Genomic DNA, 22,077 nt, shown 5'->3' on the forward strand with positions numbered 1-22,077 from the left:
GCATATTATATTGGGGCTGTGGATACATACCTGTGCTGCTTTTTTGTAGGCGTCTCATTCTCTGTCATTTCTGGCATGGTTACAGTACAGCTACAAAAGGATAGAAAGACACACCAGAAAGCTTAGTCATTCTAGAATCTTATAAAAATTGATCAATAGCAATTTGATTTGAATATTAAAATGCTAAAAAATAAAATTGACATTGAAAAGCATTGGATTAGGTGTTGCAGATAAGTATAAGAAAATAGCATAAAAGTACTATAATTAGCAAACGTAGAAAATAGTGAATATCAAATGTGAGGTATAGCCAGAAACTGCTTGAGAAAATTTGAGTAGAAAAAGATCACTGCAGGCTTAGAAATCAAGAAAAGCTTAAAGGGGATGTGAATTTGAGCAAGAGCTGGAAAGATAGGTAGAACATAGTTGAGTTGAGAGAGTATGCTATTTGTTCATGTGAAGTGTTATACAGAATTTAAACTAAAACAATGGTTCCCTACTCTGAACACAAAAAAACCAAATGTGACAAGAGCACAAACATGTAATATTCCATACATGAAAGCAGGCATTCATTCATTCACTCATTTGTTGGGCATTAACTTCAAACTGCTAGAAGTCTCATATTATCATTTGACTGTCATTAAAATCTGGGTATGAAAATTCTATATATATTTCAATTATCAGGCTACTAAATAATACATGCACTATTGGAAAATATATACATATATGAAGAAGGCCAGAAAGCAAATACATTAATATATTAATCATAGTTAAGTAAGGGTAGTGATATTTTGGTGATTTCATTCTCTTCTCTGACTTTCAAAAATTTCATAATGAAAGCTGTGATGCTTTTATATCCCAGAGATTGACAACTGTATTAGTCCGTTCTCATGCTGCTATAAAGAAATACATGAGACTGGGTAATTTTTAAAGGAAAGAGGTTTAATTGAGTCACAGTTCCACAGTGCTGGAGAAGGCCTCTGGAAACTTAACAATCATGGTGCTCTGTCACCTCTTGAACATTTTGCTGCTTAGAAGTTTCTTCCACCGGATAACCTAAATCATCTCTCTCAAGTTCAAAGTTCCACAGCTCTAGGGCAGGGCAAAATGCTTCCAGTCTCTTCGCTAAAGCATAGCAAGAGTCACCTTTGCTCTAGTCTCCAAGAAGTTCCTAATCTCCATCTGAGACCACCTCAGCCTGGACTTCATTGTCCACATCACTATCAGCATTTTGGTCAAAATCATTCAACAAGTCTCCAGGAAGTTCCAAACTTTCTCACATCTGCCTGTCTTCTTCTGAGCCCTCCAAGTCTCTACAAAGTTCCAAACTTTCCCACATTTTCCTGTCTTCTAATCTGAGCCCTCCAAACTGTTCCAACCTCTGCCTGTTACCCAGTTCCAAAGTTGCTTTCACATTTTCAGGTATCCTTTTAGCAGTGCCCCACTCCCAGTACCAATTTACTGTGTTAGTCCATTCTCAGGCTGCTATGAAGAAATGCTCAAGACTAGGTAATTTACAAAGGAAAGAAGTTTCACTGACTCACAGTTCCTCAGGGCTGGGGAGGCCTCAGGAAATCATGGTGGAAGGCGAAGCAAACACATCCTTCTTTACATGGCGGCGGGAAGGAGAAGTGGCGAGCAAAGTGAGGAAAGCCCCTTATAAAACCATCGTCTCATGAGAACTCACTCACTATCACAAGAACAGCATGAGGGTAACGGCCCCCATGATTCAATTACCTCCCACTTGGGCCCCTCCCATGACACATGGGATTATGGGAACTACAATTCAAGATGAGATTTGGATGGGGACACAGCCAAACCATATCAACAACCTTTCAAAATGAGTCTACCAAGTTGGGATACCTGCTGTGGTACACTGGAGGAGGTGCAAGTGTGGTTTCCCATTTTTTTCTCCGAGAGAGAGAAAAAGTAGCAAGTATGAAGTCAGAAAGCATGAGTTTAAAATCTGTTTCTGCCACTTCCTAGCTGTCAGGTCTTGGGCAAGTTACAGACCTTCAGAACCTCAGGTGCTTTATCTACACCGTGAATCATAATAACAGTATTACATTATTGGATTGTTCTGAGCAGGGAATGAAATTTTGCAGGGACAGCACAAGACCACGTTACCTAGTAGTAATAATGATTTAATAAACGTTAGCTTTAAATGTTAGTGAGATATTTCAGGTTAACTTTAGCCCTAGGGAGGAGGGAGAAGGGTCCTGGGAAATAAGTAGACATGAATGCAGGAAGGGGATGACAGAAAGTACTGACTGAAGCAGCCTGTCGAGAAATGTGTCAACAAGACCCATGTCCAGCAGCTTATTCCTATTCCACCTTTTCCCTACCATTTGTGAAGTACCTATCAGCCTAAAAGCAATGAGCTCACGTTAGGTAACCATATGGTGATGGTGGGGAACATGTAATTAAAGAAGTAAATGAATAATCCCTATGACCTTCTCACCTAAGGGCTTGCAGAGTTTCTTCACTTTTGATTCCTGGCTTCCAATGCCTCCCGTTTCTGATCCAAATGTATCATCTTCTGCCAGAAGATGGTCTATGAGTTATGCTTTCTTCTTACTACACAAGAGAAAAATCAATGAATGTTTATAGTTGCTAGGTGTCCATTAGCACCGCGTAAGGCAAGGGCTGACAACCTATGGCATGCAAGCAGATTTTTAGTCCCACGAAGGATAATCCTGAATTTTCTCCCCACACTTGAAAGCAAATCAATGCAGTTGCTCTCAAAAGTCACTTTCCTATTGGTTACCAATGCTCCACCCCCACAAAGATGGTAGTCTTACAGCCAATGGATGGTCCCCAAGAGGGGATTCTCTCTTTTCTCCTATGCATGCTCATTGTACCTTAGGTCCTCACTAGCTGCTGGTTACTCAAAGTCCTCCACTTGGGTCTTACCCTAACTTCTGTCCTCAATTCTAAAATTATCTTTCCTTCAATTTCCTACCTCCTACTTCTCTCTTTTAAGAGTGCCTGAAAACTTACATAGGGACCTTCCCCTAAGGCAGTGACACTAGGAAGACAGCCCTCAGACCTTTGCATTGTATGTGTTCTTTAAAAATGTAAATTTGGGGGCTTCATTCCAAACATGACAATTGAGAGGTCTGGGTAGGGCCCAGGAATTTGCACTTTCAACAATCTCCTTGGGTGATCTTCTCCCCTCCCCTCCCCTCCCTTACTCTCCCCTCTCCTTCCCTTCCCTTCTCCCTCCTTTCCTCCCTCGCTCCCTTCCTTTCTTTCTTTTTTGTTTTTGGTTTTTTAGGTACAGAAAAAGTTTTAGAAACTTCAACAGAGGGATCTGAATTTTAATAAGTGCCCCAGGTGATTCTGATAGGAAAAAGCTGGAAACACAGGCAGTTATCTTTAATTGGTGAAAGTTCAAGCATCTGACCAATACCCTAGTTCCAGCCTTTCCCCTGCAGCCCTTTTGAAAGTCTGCAGATAATTTCACACATAATTAAGGTACATAAAGTAAAAGTTCTAGTTGTCTAAACATCAAGAATATTTTTTTTCTGGGCTCAGTCCATAATAACCAATATCTAAAATCTTAAAGTCAATGACACTAAGGGTCTATCACATAAGTAAACATTCTCTGCACTCGGGTGAAAGCCAGGAATTTAACTGAAAGAGGAAGACAACTGTAAATCAAAATCATCCCGTTTACCAAATGCCATTATGAATATCCATCTCAATGTAAAATTATTTATAGGTACAATTTTCAAGCTACTAAAATTGCATTCCTGATGCTAAAAAAAAAAAGCATCTATTGGAAAAGAACTATACAATATTTTCATAAATCCCTGTCCACTTAATAATTAGTTTATTAATAAATTACATTTTTAATATAATATTTACATAACTACAAATATATGCTTTAAAATATTTAAAGTGTCATTAAAATTTTTTTTTAATTTTTAAAAATGTTTTTAGAGACAGGATTTTGCTTTGTCATCCAGGCTGGTGTGCAGTGGCATGATCACAGCTCACTGCAGCCTCAAACTCTTAGCTCTCAAACTCTGGTGATCCTCCCACCTCAGCCTCCTAAGCAGCTAGGAATACAGGCACACACCACTATTCCCAGCTAATTTTTTGTAGAGATGGGATCTCACTATGCTGTCCAGGCTAGTCTCTCTCTCTCTCTCTCTCTCTCTCTCTCTCTAACTCCTGGCCTCAAGCAATCCTCCCGCCTCAGTCTTCCAAAGTGCTTGTAGCCACTGCACCTGGCTCCATTAATATTTTGGCTCCATTAGTTTTTGAATGCCAAAGGATTACATTAGTAATCTCTGAATTATTATGCTTTTATGGAAAAACTATTCCTGAAGTTAGTCAAACCCAGTAGTTCTCAAGTGTGGTGCTCAGATCACCTGCATCAAAATCACATTTTTCAAAACTTTTTTCCTTGAGATAAACCTTACATATAATAAATTGCATAAATCTTATGTATAATATTCAATGGGTTTTGATGAATGCACACAACTGTATGACCCAACCCCATCAAGGTACAGAACATTATCAACAGAGAAAGTTATTTTTTTTTGAGACGGAGTCTCGCTGTGTCACCCAGGCTGGAGTACAGTGGCACAATCTCAGTTCACTGCAAACTCTGCCTCCTGGGTTCAAGCAATTCTCCTGCCTCAGCCTACCTAGTAGCTAGGATTACAGGCATCCGCCACCATACCCAGTAATTTTTGTATTTTTAGTAGAGACGGGGTTTCACCATGTTGGCCAGCCTGGTCTCAAACTCCTGACCTCAAGCGACCCACCCATCTTGGCCTCCCAAAGTGCTGGGATTACAGGCTTAAGCCACTGCGCCAGGCCTCAGAAAGTTCTTTCATGACCCTTTCAACTCAATCCCTTCCCCTACTCCAGAAGCAAACCCTATCCTAAATTTTTTCACCATAGAACTTCATATAAATGTATTGATTGGGAATTCTTTTGTGTATAGCTTTTACTAAGCATAATGTTTCTAAAATCCATCTAGTAGTTTGTTCATTTTTATTGCTGAGTATAAATATACAACTGCATGTGAATTTGTAACAGAGTTTATGTTTTTCTTTTTATTTTTTTCTTTTTTTTTTTTTGAGACAGAGTTTCGCTCGTTTTGCCCAGGCTGGAGCGCAGTGGAGAATCAAACGTGCATCAATGTTCACCACAGATACTGGCCTGTAGTTTTCTCTTTTTTTTTGACGTGTCTTTGTTTGGTTTTGTATCAGGGTAACACTGGCTTCATAGAATGAGTTGGAAGTATTCCCTCCTCCTCTATTTTTCTTAACAGGACTGGTATTAGTTCTTCTTTAGATGTTTGTAGAATTCAGCAGTGAAGCTATTGGGTCCTGGGCTTTTCTTTGCTGGGAGACTTTTAATTATGACTTTGATATCATTACTTGTTATTGGTCTACTTAGGTTTTAGACTTCTTCATGGTTCAATTTTGGTAGGTTGTATGTGTCTAGGAATTTATTTCTTCTAGGTTTTCCAACTTATCAGCATATAGTTGCTTATAGTAGGCTGTAATGATCTTTTGAATTTCTGTGGTATCCAATGTAATGTCTACTTTTTCATTTTTGATTTTATTTGGGTCTCCTCTCTTTGTCTTGGTTTGTTGATTTTGTTTATCTTTTCAAAAAACAAACTTTTTGGCCAGGCACGGTGGCTCACACTTGTAATCCCAGCACTTTGGGAGGCCGAGGGAGGTATATCACTTGAGGTGAGGAGTTTAAGACCAGCCTGGCCAACATGGCAAAACCCTGTCTATACTAAAAATATAAAAATTCAGCAGGTGTGGTGGCACATGCCTGTAATTTAAGGCTGAGGCAGGAGAATCACTTGAACCCAGGAAGTGGAAGTTGCAGTGAGCCAAGATCACACACCACTGCAGCGTGAGTGACAGAGTGAGACTCTGTCTCCAAAAAAAAAAAAAAGTTTTGTTTCGTCAATCTATTTTATTGTTTTTGTTTTCATTTCAATTTCATTTATTTCTGCTCTGATCTTTACTTAATTTCTTCCACTAATTTTGAGTTTGGTTTGATACTGCTTTTCTAGTTTCTTAAGATGTACTGTTAGGTTCTTTATTTGAAGTTTTTCTACTTTTTATTTTTATTTTTGAGATAGAGTCTCACTCTGTCACCCAGGCTGGAGTGCAGTGGTGTGATCTTGGCTCACTGCAACCAGCACCTTGCAGGTTCAAGCAATTCTCCCTACCTCAGCCTCCCGAGTAACTGGGATTACAGGTGCCCACCAGCATGCCTGGCTAATTTTTGTAGTTTTTAGTAGAGATGGGGTTTCACCATGTTGGCCAGGCTGGTCTTGAACTCCTGACCCCAGGTGATCTGCCCGCCTCGACCTCCCAAAGTGCTGAGATTAAAGGTATGAGCCACCATGCCCAGCCTGAAGTTTTTCTACTTTTTTTGACGTGGGTGCTTTCCTCTTATTACCACTTTTGCTATATCCCATAGGGTTTTGTATGCTGTGTTTCCATTTTCATTTAAGAATTTTTAAATTTCCTTCTTAATTTTTTCAGTGACCCACTAGTCACTCAGGAGCATATTGTTTAATTTCCCTGTATTCACATAGTTTCCAAAGTTTCTCTTATTATTGATTATAGTTTTATTCCACTGTGATCAGAGAAGATACTTGACATTATTTCACCACCATGCCTGGCTAATTTTTTTTTTTTTTTTTTTGTATTTTTAGTAGAGACGGGGTTTCACCATGTTGGCCAGGCTGGTCTCAAGCTCCTGACCTCAGGTGATCCGCCTGCTTCGGCCTCCCAAAGTGCTGGGATTAGGCATGAGCCATCATACCCAGCAATATTATTTCAATTTAAAAAAAAAATTTTTTTTTTTTTGAGATGGAGTCTCGCTCTGTCACCCAGGCTGGAGTGCAGTGGTGTGATCTTGGCTCACTGCAACCTCCACCTCCCGGGTTCAAGCAATTCTCTCCCTCAGCCTCCCAAGTAGCTGGGATTACAGGTGCCCGCCACCACGCCTGGCTAATTTTTTTGCATTTTTAGTAGAGACGGGGTTTCACCATGTTGGCCAGGCTGGTCTTGAACTCTTGACCTGGTGATCCACCCACCTCGGCCTCCCAAAGTCCTAGGATTACAGGCGTGAGCCACCGGGGAAGCCCGGCTAAAAATGTTTTAAGACTTTGTCTGGGCACAGTGGCTTACACCTGTAATCCCATCACTTTGGGAGGCAGAAGTGGGAGGACTGCTTGAGCCTAGGAGTTCGAGACCAGCCTAGGCAACATAGTGAGAGCCTATCTCTACAAAAAATAGAAAAAATTATCCAGATAAGGTGGCATGTGCCTGTAGTCCCAACTACTGCAGAGACTGAGGTGGGAGAATCACTTGAGCCTGGGAAGTTGAGGCTGCAGTGAGCCATGATCGTGCCACTGTACTTCAGCTTGGGTGACAGAGTGAGACCCTGTCTTGCAAACAAAACAAAACAAAACAAAAAACAAACAAACAAACACCACTTACTTTGTGGCCTAACATAGGATCTATCCTTGAGAATGATCCATGTGCTGAGGAGAAAAATGTACATTCTGCAGCTGTTAGATGAAATGTTCTGTAAATATCTATTAAGTCCATTTGGCCAATAGTGCAAATTAAGTCTAATGTTTGTTGATTTTCTGTCTGAATAATCTGTCCAATGCTGAAAGTGAAGTGTTGAAGTCTCCAAGTATTATTGTATTGGGGTCTATCTCTCTCTTTGATATAGTAATATTTGCTTTATATATCTGGGTGCTCCCCTATTGGGTGCATATACATTTACAGTTGTTATATCTTCTTGCTGAAATGTTCCCTTTAAAATTATATAATGATGTTCTTTGTCTTTTTTTATAGTTTTTGTCTTGAAATCTATTTTATTTGATATAACTACTCTTGCTCTTATTTTGGTTTCCATTTGTATGGTATATCTTTTCCATCCCTTTATTTTCAGTCTATGTGTGTCTGTGTGTATTTATAAGAGAAGTGTGTTTGTTGTAGGCAACAGATCACTGGGCTTTTTTTTTTTTTTTTCCTTTTTAATCCATTCAGACACTCTATGTCTTTGGATTGGAGCATTTAGCCCATTTACATTCAATATTATTATTGATAGGTAAAAACTTACTCCCGCCATTTTGTTATTTGTTTTCTGGTCTTCTCTTCCTTCTCATGTCAGTGTTTTTCTCTGGTGGTACATTTTAATTTCTTGCTTTATACATGTTGCATATTTATTGTATTTTTCTGACCTGAGGTTACCATGAGGCTTGCAAATAACACCTTATAACCTATTATTTTAAACTAATGACAATCTAACTCTGATTGTAAAAACAAACAAGCCAAGAGGAAACTGATAAAAACTCTAGTTTTTATCTGTAAAAACTATTATCTAATTTTAAAAACTATAGTTTACTTCATGAACATGAGTAAACAGAAAATCTCAATCTTTTTTTTTTTTTACATCAAATACAAAACTCTACACTTAAATTTTATCCCCTGCTTTTTTTTTTTTTTTTTTTTTTTTTTGAGACGGAGTCTCACTCTGTCATCAGGCTGGAGTACAGTGGTGTGATCTCAGCTCACTGCAACTTCCACCTCCCGGATTCAAGCAATTCTCCTGCTTCAGCCACCCAAGTAGCCAGGACTACAGGTATGTGCCACCATGCCCAGCTGATTTTTATATTTTTAGTAGAGATGAGGTTTCACCATGTTGGCCAGGATGGTCTTGATCTCTTGACCTCGTGATCTGCCCACCTTGGCCTCCCAAAGTGCTGGGATTAAAGGCGTGAGCCACCGTGCCCGGCCCATCCCCTGCTTTTTAACCTTCTGATGTTTCTACTTATATCTTATTACACTATGTCTTAAAATGTTGTAGTTATTATTTTTGATAGATTTGTTTTAGTCTTCCTACTGAAGACATGAGTAGCTTACACACTAGAATTACAGTGTTAAAATATTCTGTATTTGTCTATGTATTTACTGTTACCATGTACCTTCAGACAATTTCTTATTGCTTGTTAACATCTTTTTCTTTCAAGTTGAAGAACTCCCTTCAGCATTTCTTGTAGGACAGGTCTGGTGTTAACAAAATCCCTCATCTTTTGTTTGTCTGGGAAAGTCTTTTTTTCCTCTTGATATTTGAAGTGTATTTTCACTGGATATAATATTCTAGGATAAAAGTCTTTTTCTTTTAGCACTTTAAATATGTCATCTGACTCTCTCCTGGTCTGTAAGGTTTCCACTGAGAAATCTGCGGCCAAACATATTGGAAATGCTTTATGTCATTTTTTTCTTTCCCTTGCTGCTTTTAGGACCCTTTTTTATCCTTGACCTTTGGGAATGTGATTATTACATGTCTTGAGATAGTCTTCTTTGAGTTAATTTTTCTTGGTGGTCTATAACCTCCTTGGACTTGAATACTGATATCTTTCTCTAGGTTTGGAAAGTTCTCCAGTATTATCTCTTTGAATAAACTTTCTACCTCAATCTCTCTCTCCACTTCCTCTATAAGACCAATAACTCTTAGATCTCCCCTTTTGAAGCTATTTTCTAAATCCTGTAGACATGCTTCATATTTTTTTTCTTTTGCCTCCTTTGAGTACTTTCATATAGCCTGTCTTCAAGCTCGCTCATTATTTCTTCTTCTTGATCTATTCTACTCTTGAGAGACTGATGCATTCTTTAGTTTGTCTACTGAATTTTTCAGCTCCAGAATTTCTGCTTGATTCTTTTTAATCTCTTCATTAAATTTATCGATAGGATTCTGAATTTCTTCTCTGTGTTATCTTGGATTTTGTTAAGCTTCCTCAGAACAGCTATTTTGAATTCTCTGTCTCAAAAGTCACGTATCTCTGCCACTCTGGAATTGGTCACTGGTGCCTTATTTAGTTCATTCAGTGAGGTCATGTTTTCCTGGATGGCCTTGATGCTTGTGGATGTTTGTCAATGTCTGTGTACCGAAAAGTTAGATATTTATTCCAGTTTGTTTTGTCTGGCTTGTTTGTACCCATCCTTCTTGAGAAGGCTTTCTACGTATTCAACAAGAATTAAGTGTTGTAATCTAAGTCTTTGGTCACTGCAACCATATGTGCATTAGGGGGCACTCCCAAGTCCAGTAATGCTGTGTCTGTTGCAGAGGTACCACTTTAGCGGTCTTGAGTAAGATCCAGAATTCCCTAACGTATCAAGCAGAGTCTCTTGTTCTCTTCCCTTATTTTCCCCCAAGCAAATGGAGTCTCTTTCTTCATGCTGAGCTGCCTGGAGTTGTGGGTGGAGTCATGCAGTGCTCCTGTGGATAAACCCACTGAGACTGCTGGGACACACCTGAAGCCAGCACAGTATTGGGTTTCGCCCAAGGCCTGTGGCAACTATCTCCTGACTATCACTGATGTTTATTCAAGCCCAGGGGCTCTTTAGTCAGCAGATGATGAATCCTACCAGGACTGGGTCTCTCCCTTCAGGGTCGTCGGTTCCATTCTGGCCCAGTGGGGGATCTAGAAATGCACTCCAGGAGCCAAAGCCTGGAATCTTTAGGAGTCTACTTGGTGCTTTATTTTATTGTGGCTGAGCTGGTACCTGAGTTATAAAACAAAGTCCTCTTTATTCTTCCCTCTCCTTTTCTCAAGCAGGAGTCTCTCCTGATGGCCACCACAGATGAAAACTGTGCTGGGTCACACCTGAAATGGGCACAGTTTCGGTTCTTGCCCAGGGCCCATGGCAACTACTGCCTGGCTACTGCTGATGTTTATTCAAAACTGAATGGCTCTTTAGTCAGCAGGTGGTGAATTCTGCCAGGAGTGTATCCTTCTCTTTAGGGCAGTGGGTTCCCTTCTGGCCCAGGGTGGGTCTAGAAATGTCATCCAGAAGCTATGGTCTAGAATGGGGGCCTTATTTTACTATGGCTGAGCTGGGATCCAAGTTGCAAGAAAAAATCCTCTTTACTTTTCCCTCTTCTCCTGGAGCTGCAAGCTGTGATGTCTGGAGTTGGAGGAGTGGTGATGCAAGCACTCCTTTGGCCACCCCAGCTAGTATTTCACTAGGTCGTGTGCGCTCCAAGCCCAGTGCAGCACTAGGACTTGCACAGGAATTGCAGGTGGCCTTTCAAGTTCATTTAGAACTCCAGAGCACTTTAGCCCTCAGTGGTGGGGCTAACTGGAACTCATGTTCCAACTGATATGATGGAAGATTCCCCTCTGGCAAGGGCTGGTCTAAATGCTCCCTCTGTGGGCATCAGCTGAATTCTGCCCTGTGTTGCTTTCCACTGTGACAGAGCAGCACTGAATTCCAATGCAAAGTTGCACAATCACTTTGCTCTCCCTCCCCCAAGCACAGAGATTCTCTCTGCATGGCTGGGGAAGGGAGGAAGGGTGGTGTAGGCAATTCAAGGCTGTCTTTCCTACCATCTTCAGTGTCTCCTTCCTTGATATGATGCTAAAACTAGGTACTGTGATCAGTCACCTGATTTTGTTTTCTTTGTACAGATAGGGTCTCACTATGTTGAGCAAACTGGTCTCAAACTCCTGGCCTCAAGCAATCCTCCACCTCCACCTCCCAATATGCCAGTATTACAGGTGTAAGGCACTGTGCCTGGCCACCTGATATTTGGTTCTTACGTGGATAGTAGTTCTGCAGCATGGGGGCAATTGCTGGAGGGTTCTATTCAGCCATCTTGCTCTGCCTCATCCCCTCCTCAGTGCTTGTGATCTATACATGACATCTTTCCCAGCTTTTCAACAATAATCACAGTAATTCTTATTTTCCTACTTTCTTATTCTTTTGTTACTTAACTGGATTTTTTTCATTATACAAATGAAATATGCTTGTATTTATCTACTCAGATCATACCAAAGAAGTTGTGAAAAGAAGTACTCTTTTCGTCCTTAAATTTCCTGTTAACACTATTCAAGTATTTATTTCCATATTACTATTTTCCCCTTTTTGTTCTTTATTTTTTGGAAGTGAATACTAAGTCTAGCCCACACTCAAAGCGAGGAGAATTAATCTCTACCTCTTGGAAAAAGAATTATGTATTTAGAATTATTCTGCAAGGAATATTTGTCACTTCTCCCCTATTTATTTATTCAATAATTTATTTATATCAGTATGGACTCATGGAGATTTATTTTATTCTTCAGATCACAATGCTAGAGTTAATATGTTGTTCAAATTGTCCACACATTGGCCATTGGGTGCTCTTTTGGATTAGCTGTTGTGCCCTTTACACACACAGTCACACACACACATATACACACGCACACACACACACACACCCTTTCTAGTACTTCCTTACTTTTTGGTACTACAAGATACTCCAGGCTCATCTTGTGTTTCCCCTGTCCCACTCTTAGAATCAGCTTTCCATCCAAGGAATTTTTGTTCCTTTCATTGGAGAATGCAATTTAGAAACCAAGATCCAGGTGCTGCCTGCTCTCATTGCTACTGGGGTGTCACTGCTTCCAGGCCTTCTCAGCAGACACAGCTATTAAATAAATGTATGTCTATTAACCCATGTATAGACAAAGATCTACATTTGCCTCTGTTTCTATCTGTATTTATATTAAAATAAGCATGAGTTTATACTTACATCTCTGTTTCTAATCTAGCACCACAGGGCTCAGTATAGTCTTCCCCCCTGCTTATTTGTAATATCTTTCTGACAGTGAGAAATCTGGCTCCCAATGTCTACAATTACTTTTACTAATTTCCTCAACCCTAATAGCCATATAAATTGGTTCCAGAATGCTAACTCCACTCCTCATAGTTCTTTTAAGGATCAACTGACATCATACACATCCAAGGTCCTTTAAGGCAGGAACAACTTTGTCCTTTTATCCCAAGGGCTTAGCACAATACATGCACAATGTGTAACTCAAATGCTTATTGAATGAACAATGGTCTTCTGAAACTAGTATAGCTAAATTTATACAAATGTAAAATATTATTATAATCATTAATAAGCTTGCTTTGTAGTATAACTGTAAAACTGACTCCAGGGTCAGCTAATTCAAAGTTTAACTCCTTGGTCTTATGCTAGTCCCTTGATATACGATCACTTACCAGTAATGTTTTCTCCTCTGTTACTGAATGGCCCTGAGTGCCATCTGCAGGGAAGGCCCCCACTTTTTTTTTTTTTTTTTTTGAGATGGAGTCTCACCCTGTCACCCAAGTTGGAGTGCAATGGCGTGATCTCGGCTCTATGCAACCTCCACCTCCCGGGTTAAAGTGATTCTCCTACCTCAGCCTCCCAAGTAGCTGGGATTACAGGCACTCACCACCACGCCCGGCTAATTTTTTGTATCTTTAGTAGAGATGGGGTTTCCCCATGTTGGCCAGGCTGGTCTCGAACTCCTGACCTCATGATCCGCCCACCTTGGCCTCCCTAAGTGCTGGGATTATAGGCATGAGCCACTGCACCTGGCCAGAAGGCCCACTTTGAATTCACACTCAGCAAACCTAGTCTGTCTCTCATCAATTACTCCTAGAGCAGTGGTTCTGAAAACTGAATACTCATCAGAATTACCAGAATTCGTTTCTAGAGATTGGTTCAGTATATAGGATGCAGTGTTCTTGAGGGCAGGTATTTGAGTGTGTTTCATTCACTGATGTACTCTAAGTGCCTAGAATCATCCTAGGCACACAGTGGGTAATCAATAAGTATTTGTTGAATGAAGGAATGAGTGACTGAGGTGGTGTGCAAGAATTTTTCAAAACTCCTGAAATGATTCCAAAGCACAGCCACTGTGGCCATTAATACAGATGCTGTCTGGGCCCAGTGGCTCACACCTGTAATCCCAGCACTTTGGGAGGCTGAGGCAGGTGGATGACGAGGTCAGGAGATTGAGACCATCCTAGCTAACATGGTAAAACCCCGTCTCTACTGAAAATTAGCTGGGCGTGGTGGCAGCAGCCCGTAGTCCCAGCTACTCAGGAGGCTGAGGCAGGAGAATAGTGTGAACCCGGGAGGCGGAGCTTGCAGTGAGCCGAGATCGTGCCACTGCACTCAAGCCTGGGCAACAGAGGGAGACTCCGTCTCAAAAAAAAAAAAAAAAAATACAGATTTTGTCAAGCCCCCATGTACCCTTCACCTCACATCAATGAATGAAATTGTATAGTAAATAGGAATAGCCTTTGATATCAGACGTAGGGTCAAATCTCAAAGCTGGCAGGTACTGGCTATCTGGTTTTGAAATAAGTACCCTTTAGAGTCTCAGCATCCTCACATTTAAAACTGGGAGAGTCTCACCAACTCCTCAGAGGACTGTTATGAGTTTACATGATGATACATTTTATCGATCTAGCAAAGTGCCTGGTACATAGCAGGTGCTCAATACATGTTAGTTGACTTTCTTCCATTTCCCCCTTAATTTACTGAGAAGATAGAAGTCAAGTCATCTGGTCCAAGTTCCTTAAATGGATTCTACATTTACCGTAAATCCTATAAATCTATAAATCTATCCTTTCAGGCCTCCAGGACTTCTTAAATTATTTGATCTGAGAAAAGGGACCCTATATTTGATTCTTTCCTCTTTAGTACTATTTTCTCTCTTAACCATCTCTCCTTCCAAAATGCAAGGATTTTCCTCATGTTAAACAAGAATTTACTGCCTTTTCTGCCTACAAGTCTATTTCTCTCCTCATGTTCCTGTGAAACTTCTCACCTCTCCAACTTGGCCAATCTCTCCTAAACCTTCTGGCTGCTCCAGCCAACCAAAGCTGCTTCCTTGGAGGTCAGGGGCTATTTTTCACCAATCATAGGTCATTTTCCTCTTGGCAGGATTTGAGGCTGCTGATCTCTCTCTTTCTTGAAATTCTCTCTCCTAGGTTGTCTTTCTCCTCTCCAATTACACATCCTCTTTCTCTAACATGAACGCTTTTCTTTCTCCTTTGAGTTCCAAGGCTCAACACTCTCTTCTCTTTTTCAGGTTTGCTTTTTCCCTACAAAGGTTTAAACTGCTTCTGTGCAAAAGCCTTTATGTTTTTGTAAGAAAGCTACCTTTCAACTCTGACTTTGCCCCTAATCTTTGGTTCGGCAAAGCTCTGTTCAGAACATTGCATTTCGAACAAATTAACAAGTCTGTTTGGAATGTGTTAAATTCCCTTTTCTCCTAAGAGATCTATTTCCAAGTTCTCCATTTTATCAATGTCACCAAAAGTTTAACCTGGCTCTAGACTCAAAAATAATCTTCATATCTTCTCACCAAATCCTATCAATTATTTTCATAATGTTCATCTCTTCCCCTTTGTTATGACCACCTTAGATTAGGACCCATTTTACACATATCTGGCCCTAAGCAGTCTTTGTTATTGCCCTCAGCCTTTCTCCCATTTGATGGATTTTATACCCCAATGTCTCATCAGTCTTTTCAATTCACCATATTTACCATGTCCTCTCCTGCTTCAGACTCTACAGTACTATTTCCCACAATCTACTGCATCATATCCAAACTCCAGGTTTTGGCATTCATGACTGTACCTTCTTCACTGGCAGGTCTCACCTACCCCCTTCCACCTAGTACAACACACATAAAAGCAGGTTTTCTAGGTAATCATGCCATCTATCCTTCCCTCCTCTTCAATTCAGAAAGGTTTATCCCTGTGTGCCTTATCAGCTACTTGACTTTGTGCTAAGTTCATGCTATTTTCCCACTGAAATGACCTTTCCACTTTGCTCTGTTTATCCAAATCCTACCAACCCTTTAAAGTCTGGTGCAAGTCTATCCTCCTATATAAAATCTTCCCTAATATTTCTAGCAAAACTAAACCCTCTACCTATACTCTGGACTCTATCACTCTCGCTACTTAGTAAACTTCTTACATAATGTCCCTTTTCTCTCATATATTATTAATCCCTCCTTCTCTCTTAGTGCCTTTCCATTAAAAATATCCTTATTCAGGGCCAGGCACGGTGGCTCACACCTGTAAGCCCAGCACCTTGAGAGGCCAAGGGAGGTGGATCACTTGAGCTCAGGAGTTTGAGACCAGCCTGGGAAACAAGGCAAAACCCATCTCTACCAAAAATACAAAAAATTGGCCAGGTGTGGTGCTGCAAACCTGTAATCCCAGCTAATCAGGAGCCTGAGGTAGGAGGATGGCTTGAGCCCAGAAAGCGAAGGTTCCAGTGAGCCAAGATCGCACCACTGCACTCCAGCCTGGGAGACAGAGTGAGATCCCATCTCAACAAAAATAAAAATAAATCTTTATTCAATTTTTTCCATGTAAAAATCTAAAATGATTTTTCTCCTGATCTTGCAACTCCCTACAGGTGTCCCCATTTTCCTCCCAACCACCAGGCTTCTTGAACAAGTTGTTTACACTTACTACCCCCTCTTCCTCACTTCCTATTCACTCTTCAACCAGCTGTTACCTGACTTTTATTCCTAAAACTGCTTAAACTAAGCTCAACAAAAGACTTCCACACTGCCAAATCCAATGAACTTTGTAAGAAATCTGTTGTTTTGGCCTTCTGACAATAATATCCTGCCTATCCTTTGGAGATCTTCTCTGTCCCATTCCTGAAATCTGATAGGACCATCAAACATGGGCTCACCTCTGGGGTGGGCATGGGGCTAACTAATAAGACTCCCTGCACATGGAGAATATCTTGCTGAGGCTGAGTTAGCCCAATGGATCCTTGTGATCCTGGGAGCTTCTGTTTTCCTGGCCTTCCCAAGGCTTCATTATTCTATCTTCCTTTCTTTCTGTGAGTTTATCCAGTATCCATTTGCTGCTTAAGTTAGCCAAATTCAATCTCTATTGTTTATAACCAAAGAGAAACTGGTCCCTCAAATGACACAGAGGTAGATAGTGGTGACACCACAAATTTCTTCTCCCTATCTCCTTCTCTTTGGTTTCTGCTGTTTAAGGAATTCCTGAGAACTCTTCATTATCCTCTTTAAAGATTTCTCTGACCCCTAGAGCAGCGGTCCCAACCTTTTTGGCACCAGGGACTGATTTTGTGGAAGACAATTTTTCCATGGACAGGGAGTGGAGCAGATGATTTCAGGATGAAACTGTTCCATCTATCTCAGGCATTAGATTATCCTAAGGAACGCGCAACCTAGATCCCTTGCATGTGTGGTTCAGAATAGGGCTCGCACTCCTATGAAAATCTAATGCTGCCGCTGATCTGACGGGAGGGTAGCTCATCTCCTGCTGTGCGGCCTGGTTCCTAACAGGCCACCTGGGGACCCCTGCCTTAGAGGTTAGACTAAATACCCTTCTTCATACTTCCAAACATCCTAATACTCCACAATGTCTTAACATGAAATACAATCTACATACTTACTAGTTTTCACCACCAGACTATAATAAATGGTAGAAACTTATTACTCCATTACTGAGAGCTAATTATTGAGAATACAAATATGAAAAAAAATCATATTATTCATATTACTGAGAATACAAACATGAAAAAAAATTTCATGTTTGTATCCTCAACAATTAGCACTCAGTAACTGAGTAAAAAATGTCTGCTGAAAGAATATCTGGTCTTTCCTCTTTTTTGTATTAATCATTATATCATAGATTTTACATACTTATGTTTAATTTAGCATCTAATGAATACTCCATTGATTTCCTTAAACAATCCTCCCAATAAGTCTAAAAAGTTCTTATGAGCTGAGTCCACCATTTACTATTTCTGTATTCTCGTCAGTACCTAACAGTGTTGGGCACATGGTAAATACTCCATAAATACTTGGTGAACTGAATTAAAAACACAGTATTAGCACACTAATAGAAACAACTTATCATGTCCTACTGATCTAATTAAAAGATCTGGCCTTCTGAAGTAGTGCAATTGTCCCCATATGGAAATTTTAATGAGAAAAAGAAAAATTATCCAATTGGACAGTTAACCACGTTTCTCTTAGCAAGAGTTCCACAAATATTTTATGAATAATAAGTGTACACCTTTACAGAACAGAGTAAAAGACTCAAGACACATATATGCCTGTGCATATTGGAAGGAAGATTACATATTTAAGGGGTATGTCACAACTACAATCACTTAGATTCTACTAACCTTTAACAAATCTATAACAGGAGTATAGGACATAAAAATATTTAATAGCGAAATCAATTAATGCCAAATCAACTTACGTTCCAGATGTATATGGCTATCTTTTTATAATATATAACATGGCAGTCATTTACTCATTTAAGAACATTTATTAACTGCCTAGTAATCACAAATGCAATGTTAGGTCCTAAAAATACAAAGATAAAGAGAACACAGCTTCTATGTTAGTGGAGTTCTATTTCTGCCATGTTGCAATGGTATTCAAGAATATGTCAATGGTACCCCCTGGAGTTGCTCAACATGGAGGCCCTGGTTAGCAGTATGGTGGGGAAGGCATATAAACACATACTTATGGCAGTGTGCTAAGTGCTAGCACAGAAACAAGTACAAACTGTTATGGGGCCATGGAAGATAAATAATCTACTAATTAAGAAAAGATATGAAAAAAAGGGATGTCTATACATGAATTCAATGCTAGTTAAGGTATGAGGAAGCTACTAACATACCTAAGATGAAATCAAACCTAAAACTATGGTTGCAGGAAGAGTCAGAAGGGTTCCAAACCAAACCAATCCAACTTAAAGAAAACCGCTGTGGAAGAGATGAAAAACAAAATATTCCTTATCATAACATTTGAGAACAATGAAACACACACACATAGAACTTAAACTGCCACATACTGTAAGCCTAAAGAGAATCTTTTAAACATGTAGCATAAAAGTTCAAAGGGGGTTGATCACTAAGAACTAGAGTAAGCTATCCAGAAAACTTTCATAAAAGTGTAATTAGAACTATTATTGGCAGGAGGGAGGAATAGAGGAAAGATGTCCATATCCTGAGAAAGGTCAATGTCTTTAGCAAAAGCAGTGGGGGGAAAGTTGGACACATGAATGAGGCCTGATTTAGAAAAGCCCAGAACACAAGCTTAGCTTTTGGACGTAGTCTCATGGGAGTTCTCAGCCAGGGCTACTGAACAGAATCACCTGGAGAGCTTTAAAAAATATGCCCATGGCAGAGCTTTACTCCAGATCAAAAATAAGAGAGTTTCTGGGGGAAGTGGCCTGGGCATTAAAGCTTAAAGACACACAAGGTGATGCTCATGTACAGTCTGGATTGAGAACTACTGGGTTAGAGAACAGAGAGGTAAAGCATGACAGACATGATTAAGGCTCAAGCTTGATTTAAGACCCTGTTTATAAGCAACAAATTTGAGCTGATTACCTGTTAAAGCTTATCTTCTAACCTGAGTTAAAAATTCTCAGTTTTCTTAGTGTTTCTTTTCCCTTGTTGACAAGGCTAAGCTCTGAAAATAGGAAAAGTACCCATCAATTTCTTGTACATGACTGGTTCATTGAGCGTAAGGTCTACAACCTTAGAATTTTACTTCCATGATGTTCCATAGACGAGTAACCTAGAAAATAAGTACTTCAATTCTAAGCTGCTCTTACATCCCTGCAATGCACTCCTTTTATATCAGGGAATGTTCTAGGCTGCATCCAGATTTTGCAGAACTCCTAAATACAGAGAGATCCCAATACCTATGTACACCTAAGTCTTTTAGCTTAGATCAGGAGTGTCCAATCTTTTGACCTCCTTGGGGCACACTGGAAGAAGAATTGTCTTGGGCCACCCATAAAATACACTAACACTAAAGATAGCTGATGAGCTTAAATAAATAAGTAAATAAATATCACACACAAAAATCTCATAATGTTTTAAAAAGTTTACAAATTTGAGGCCGGGCGCAGCGGCTCATGCCTGTAATCCCAGCGCTTTCGGAAACCGAGGCAGGTGGATCACCTGAGGTCAGGAGTGCAAGACCAGCCTGGCCAACATGGAGAAACCCTGTCTCTACTGAAAGAAATAAAAATTAGCTGGGCTGATGGCATGCACCTGTAATCCCAGCTACTCAGGAGGCTGATGCAAGAGAATTGCTTGAACCCAGGAGGCGGAGGTTGCAGTGAACTGAGATAACACCACTGCATTCCAGCCTAGGCGACAGAGTGAGACTCCGTCTTAAAAAAAATAAAAGTTCACGAATTTGTCTTCTTGTCTTGGGCCGCATTAAAAGCCGTCCTTGGATGTGGGTTGGAAAAGCTTGGCTTAGGCTAAAGCAAAACTGCTTTAAGATTAAGCATTCATTCTTGCATGGATACATTACACTACTTCTGCTTTCAGAAGTGCAATTACAATGTATTTTACTTCTTTTGTAACAAATACTTTGAGTACTTAAAGAGAAACAACACATGTATCCCAAACAGCAACTCTGTACTATGTTAAACAAGAGTCCTATGGGAGAGAAAAAAGTCATCAAGGTGAATGGAGAGTAGGACAGCCTGTTGAGCCTTCAAAAAGTAGGTTTGTCTGTTTGGTTTTCTTTACAAAAGAGCAAACCTGGGAATATGTTTCAGGATCCATGTAACTCACCGTAAGATTTATTCAAGAAATCTGTACGTTGTTTATAGGTAAGGAAATGTCTTCTTTGCCTACACAGTTGGCCACGACTGTCTTGTTTTGTGTGGTGTTAGGTTACTGTATCTACTTGATGGTAAAAATGTTATGAGAACGGAAGTTGAAATTCTGCACTTTGGTTTATGCAGTCTCTTATTTCCAGATAAAGTTAATAAACGCAAAGGACCATATCCCAATGTAACGAGGAGGGCTGGGAGGACAAGCTTCCAGAATGAGTGGGGTGAATTCAACTATTAAAATTGTAAACACAAACAAGAGTCCAGGAATCTTATATTTCATCCGGATACATGAAAGTAGATTTCAAGAGTTGGTCACTCACTTGCACTGCTTCTACTCAGAAAGCAAAAGAATGGCTTCTAAAAAGAAAACACAAGCCTAACACTTCGACAGAGGGGTGAGAGGGAAAAAGCAAGCCACATGAGTCTGACGAACGGGTACGAAAGAAATTCAGAGGGCGAGGAAAGAAGGGGAATGAACAAGACAGGAAAAGGTGAAGGAGGCGGGCAAAGGCCATCTGGTGTGAACCTGGCTGCCCAGCTCTTTATGCACCCAGGGCAGCGTGGGGCCCCTCTCGCCCCGCGGGCATCTAGGAGCTGGGGCGCAGTGCGAGCCCCCCACGGGCCTGGCAGCCGGGGACGCAGGGCTGGCGGGAGAAGAGGGGTGCGCACGCCGCGGGCGCTGGCACCCCACCAGGTGCCGCACGCAAGGGTCCCCAGGAAGGAGGCGCACTTAGCGCAGCCCTGGCCTCCGGGAGCAGGAAGGGGGTGGGTGGAGCTGAGCCCGGGGCCGCCCCCCGGAGCCGCCCCCGCAGCCCTGGCCCCCGCCCCCCGCCCCGGCTGTCAGCGGCCCCCTCCCGCAGTCACTTACCCGCCGGCTGCGCGGTCTCGGCCGCGGTGGCGGCGGCGACGGCGGCGACCCCCGCCTGGGTCATGATCCCAGGAGGGGAAGGCAGGAGTGTCTGACCGTCTGGGCGAATCTCTCCGTCCGCGGCCACCGCCTGCTCCTCCGGGGCTGGGGGAGCGCGGGCCCAGGCCCTCCTCTCCCCCCGCCCCCGCCGCCTCTTTTTGCGGCCACCGCAGCCGCTGCGAGCCCGAGCCCTCAAGGCCGGAGACCCGGCGGCAGCGCGGCCTCAACTTTCCCAGCCCCCCTCCCCCCGCCCCTCCCCGCCCCTCCCGCGGCCGCAGCTCGGCAGGCGAACAGCCTACCCTGGGCGCGCCGCGTTCCCGCCTCTGTCACTCAACTCGCCAATCAGGCTGCGGGAACGCTGGCCTGGTAGCCAATAAGAAGACAGAATGCCGTTGCACTATGCTAGAGGGCGGGAGGAGGCGGAGAGGAAACCAAGGAGTGAACGGGAATCGGGCGGCCCAATGAGGAGGGCCGGGGGGCGGAGGTGTGCAAGTTGGGTTGAAGAAACAGGAAATATTCTTAAAGGTAGAGTGACGGACAGGAAGGAAAGCCAGTAGGTGAATGGGAAAGAGGTGGGCCTGGTTCCTTAAAGGGGACGCCTTGAGAACCTAGAAAAGAAGGTGTTTTAAGAAACTTCTTTGTATCTTCTTCTGTGGTCTCTTTTCTTCGTCTTTCAGTAGG

The 22,077-nt window shown here is 41.6% G+C and overlaps 1 protein-coding gene across 3 annotated transcripts in view; it reads right to left on the reverse strand.

The window, feature by feature from the left end:
• USF3 (upstream transcription factor family member 3) overlaps window positions 1–21,645 on the reverse strand; it is a 47,891-nt gene extending 26,246 nt beyond the window's left edge. Inside the window, exons 1-3 of one of the 3 annotated variants that reach the window (XM_054480695.2) lie at window positions 21,358–21,645; window positions 2,459–2,574; window positions 31–90 (exon numbers count right to left, since the gene is read on the reverse strand). In XM_054480695.2, coding sequence (XP_054336670.1) covers window positions 31–77 — 47 coding nt within the window. In that variant the 5' untranslated portion in view covers window positions 78–90; window positions 2,459–2,574; window positions 21,358–21,645. Of the gene's footprint in view, window positions 1–30; window positions 91–1,541; window positions 1,757–2,458; window positions 2,575–21,357 lie in introns of those variants that run through there. The other 2 variants (XM_054480696.2, XM_063661645.1) reach the window with 2 other exon arrangements.
• Window positions 21,646–22,077: the final 432 nt, after the last annotated feature.

Source organism: Pongo pygmaeus, chromosome 2 (assembly GCF_028885625.2).
Source record: "Pongo pygmaeus isolate AG05252 chromosome 2, NHGRI_mPonPyg2-v2.0_pri, whole genome shotgun sequence".
NCBI classification, from domain to species: Eukaryota; Metazoa; Chordata; class Mammalia; order Primates; family Hominidae; genus Pongo; species Pongo pygmaeus.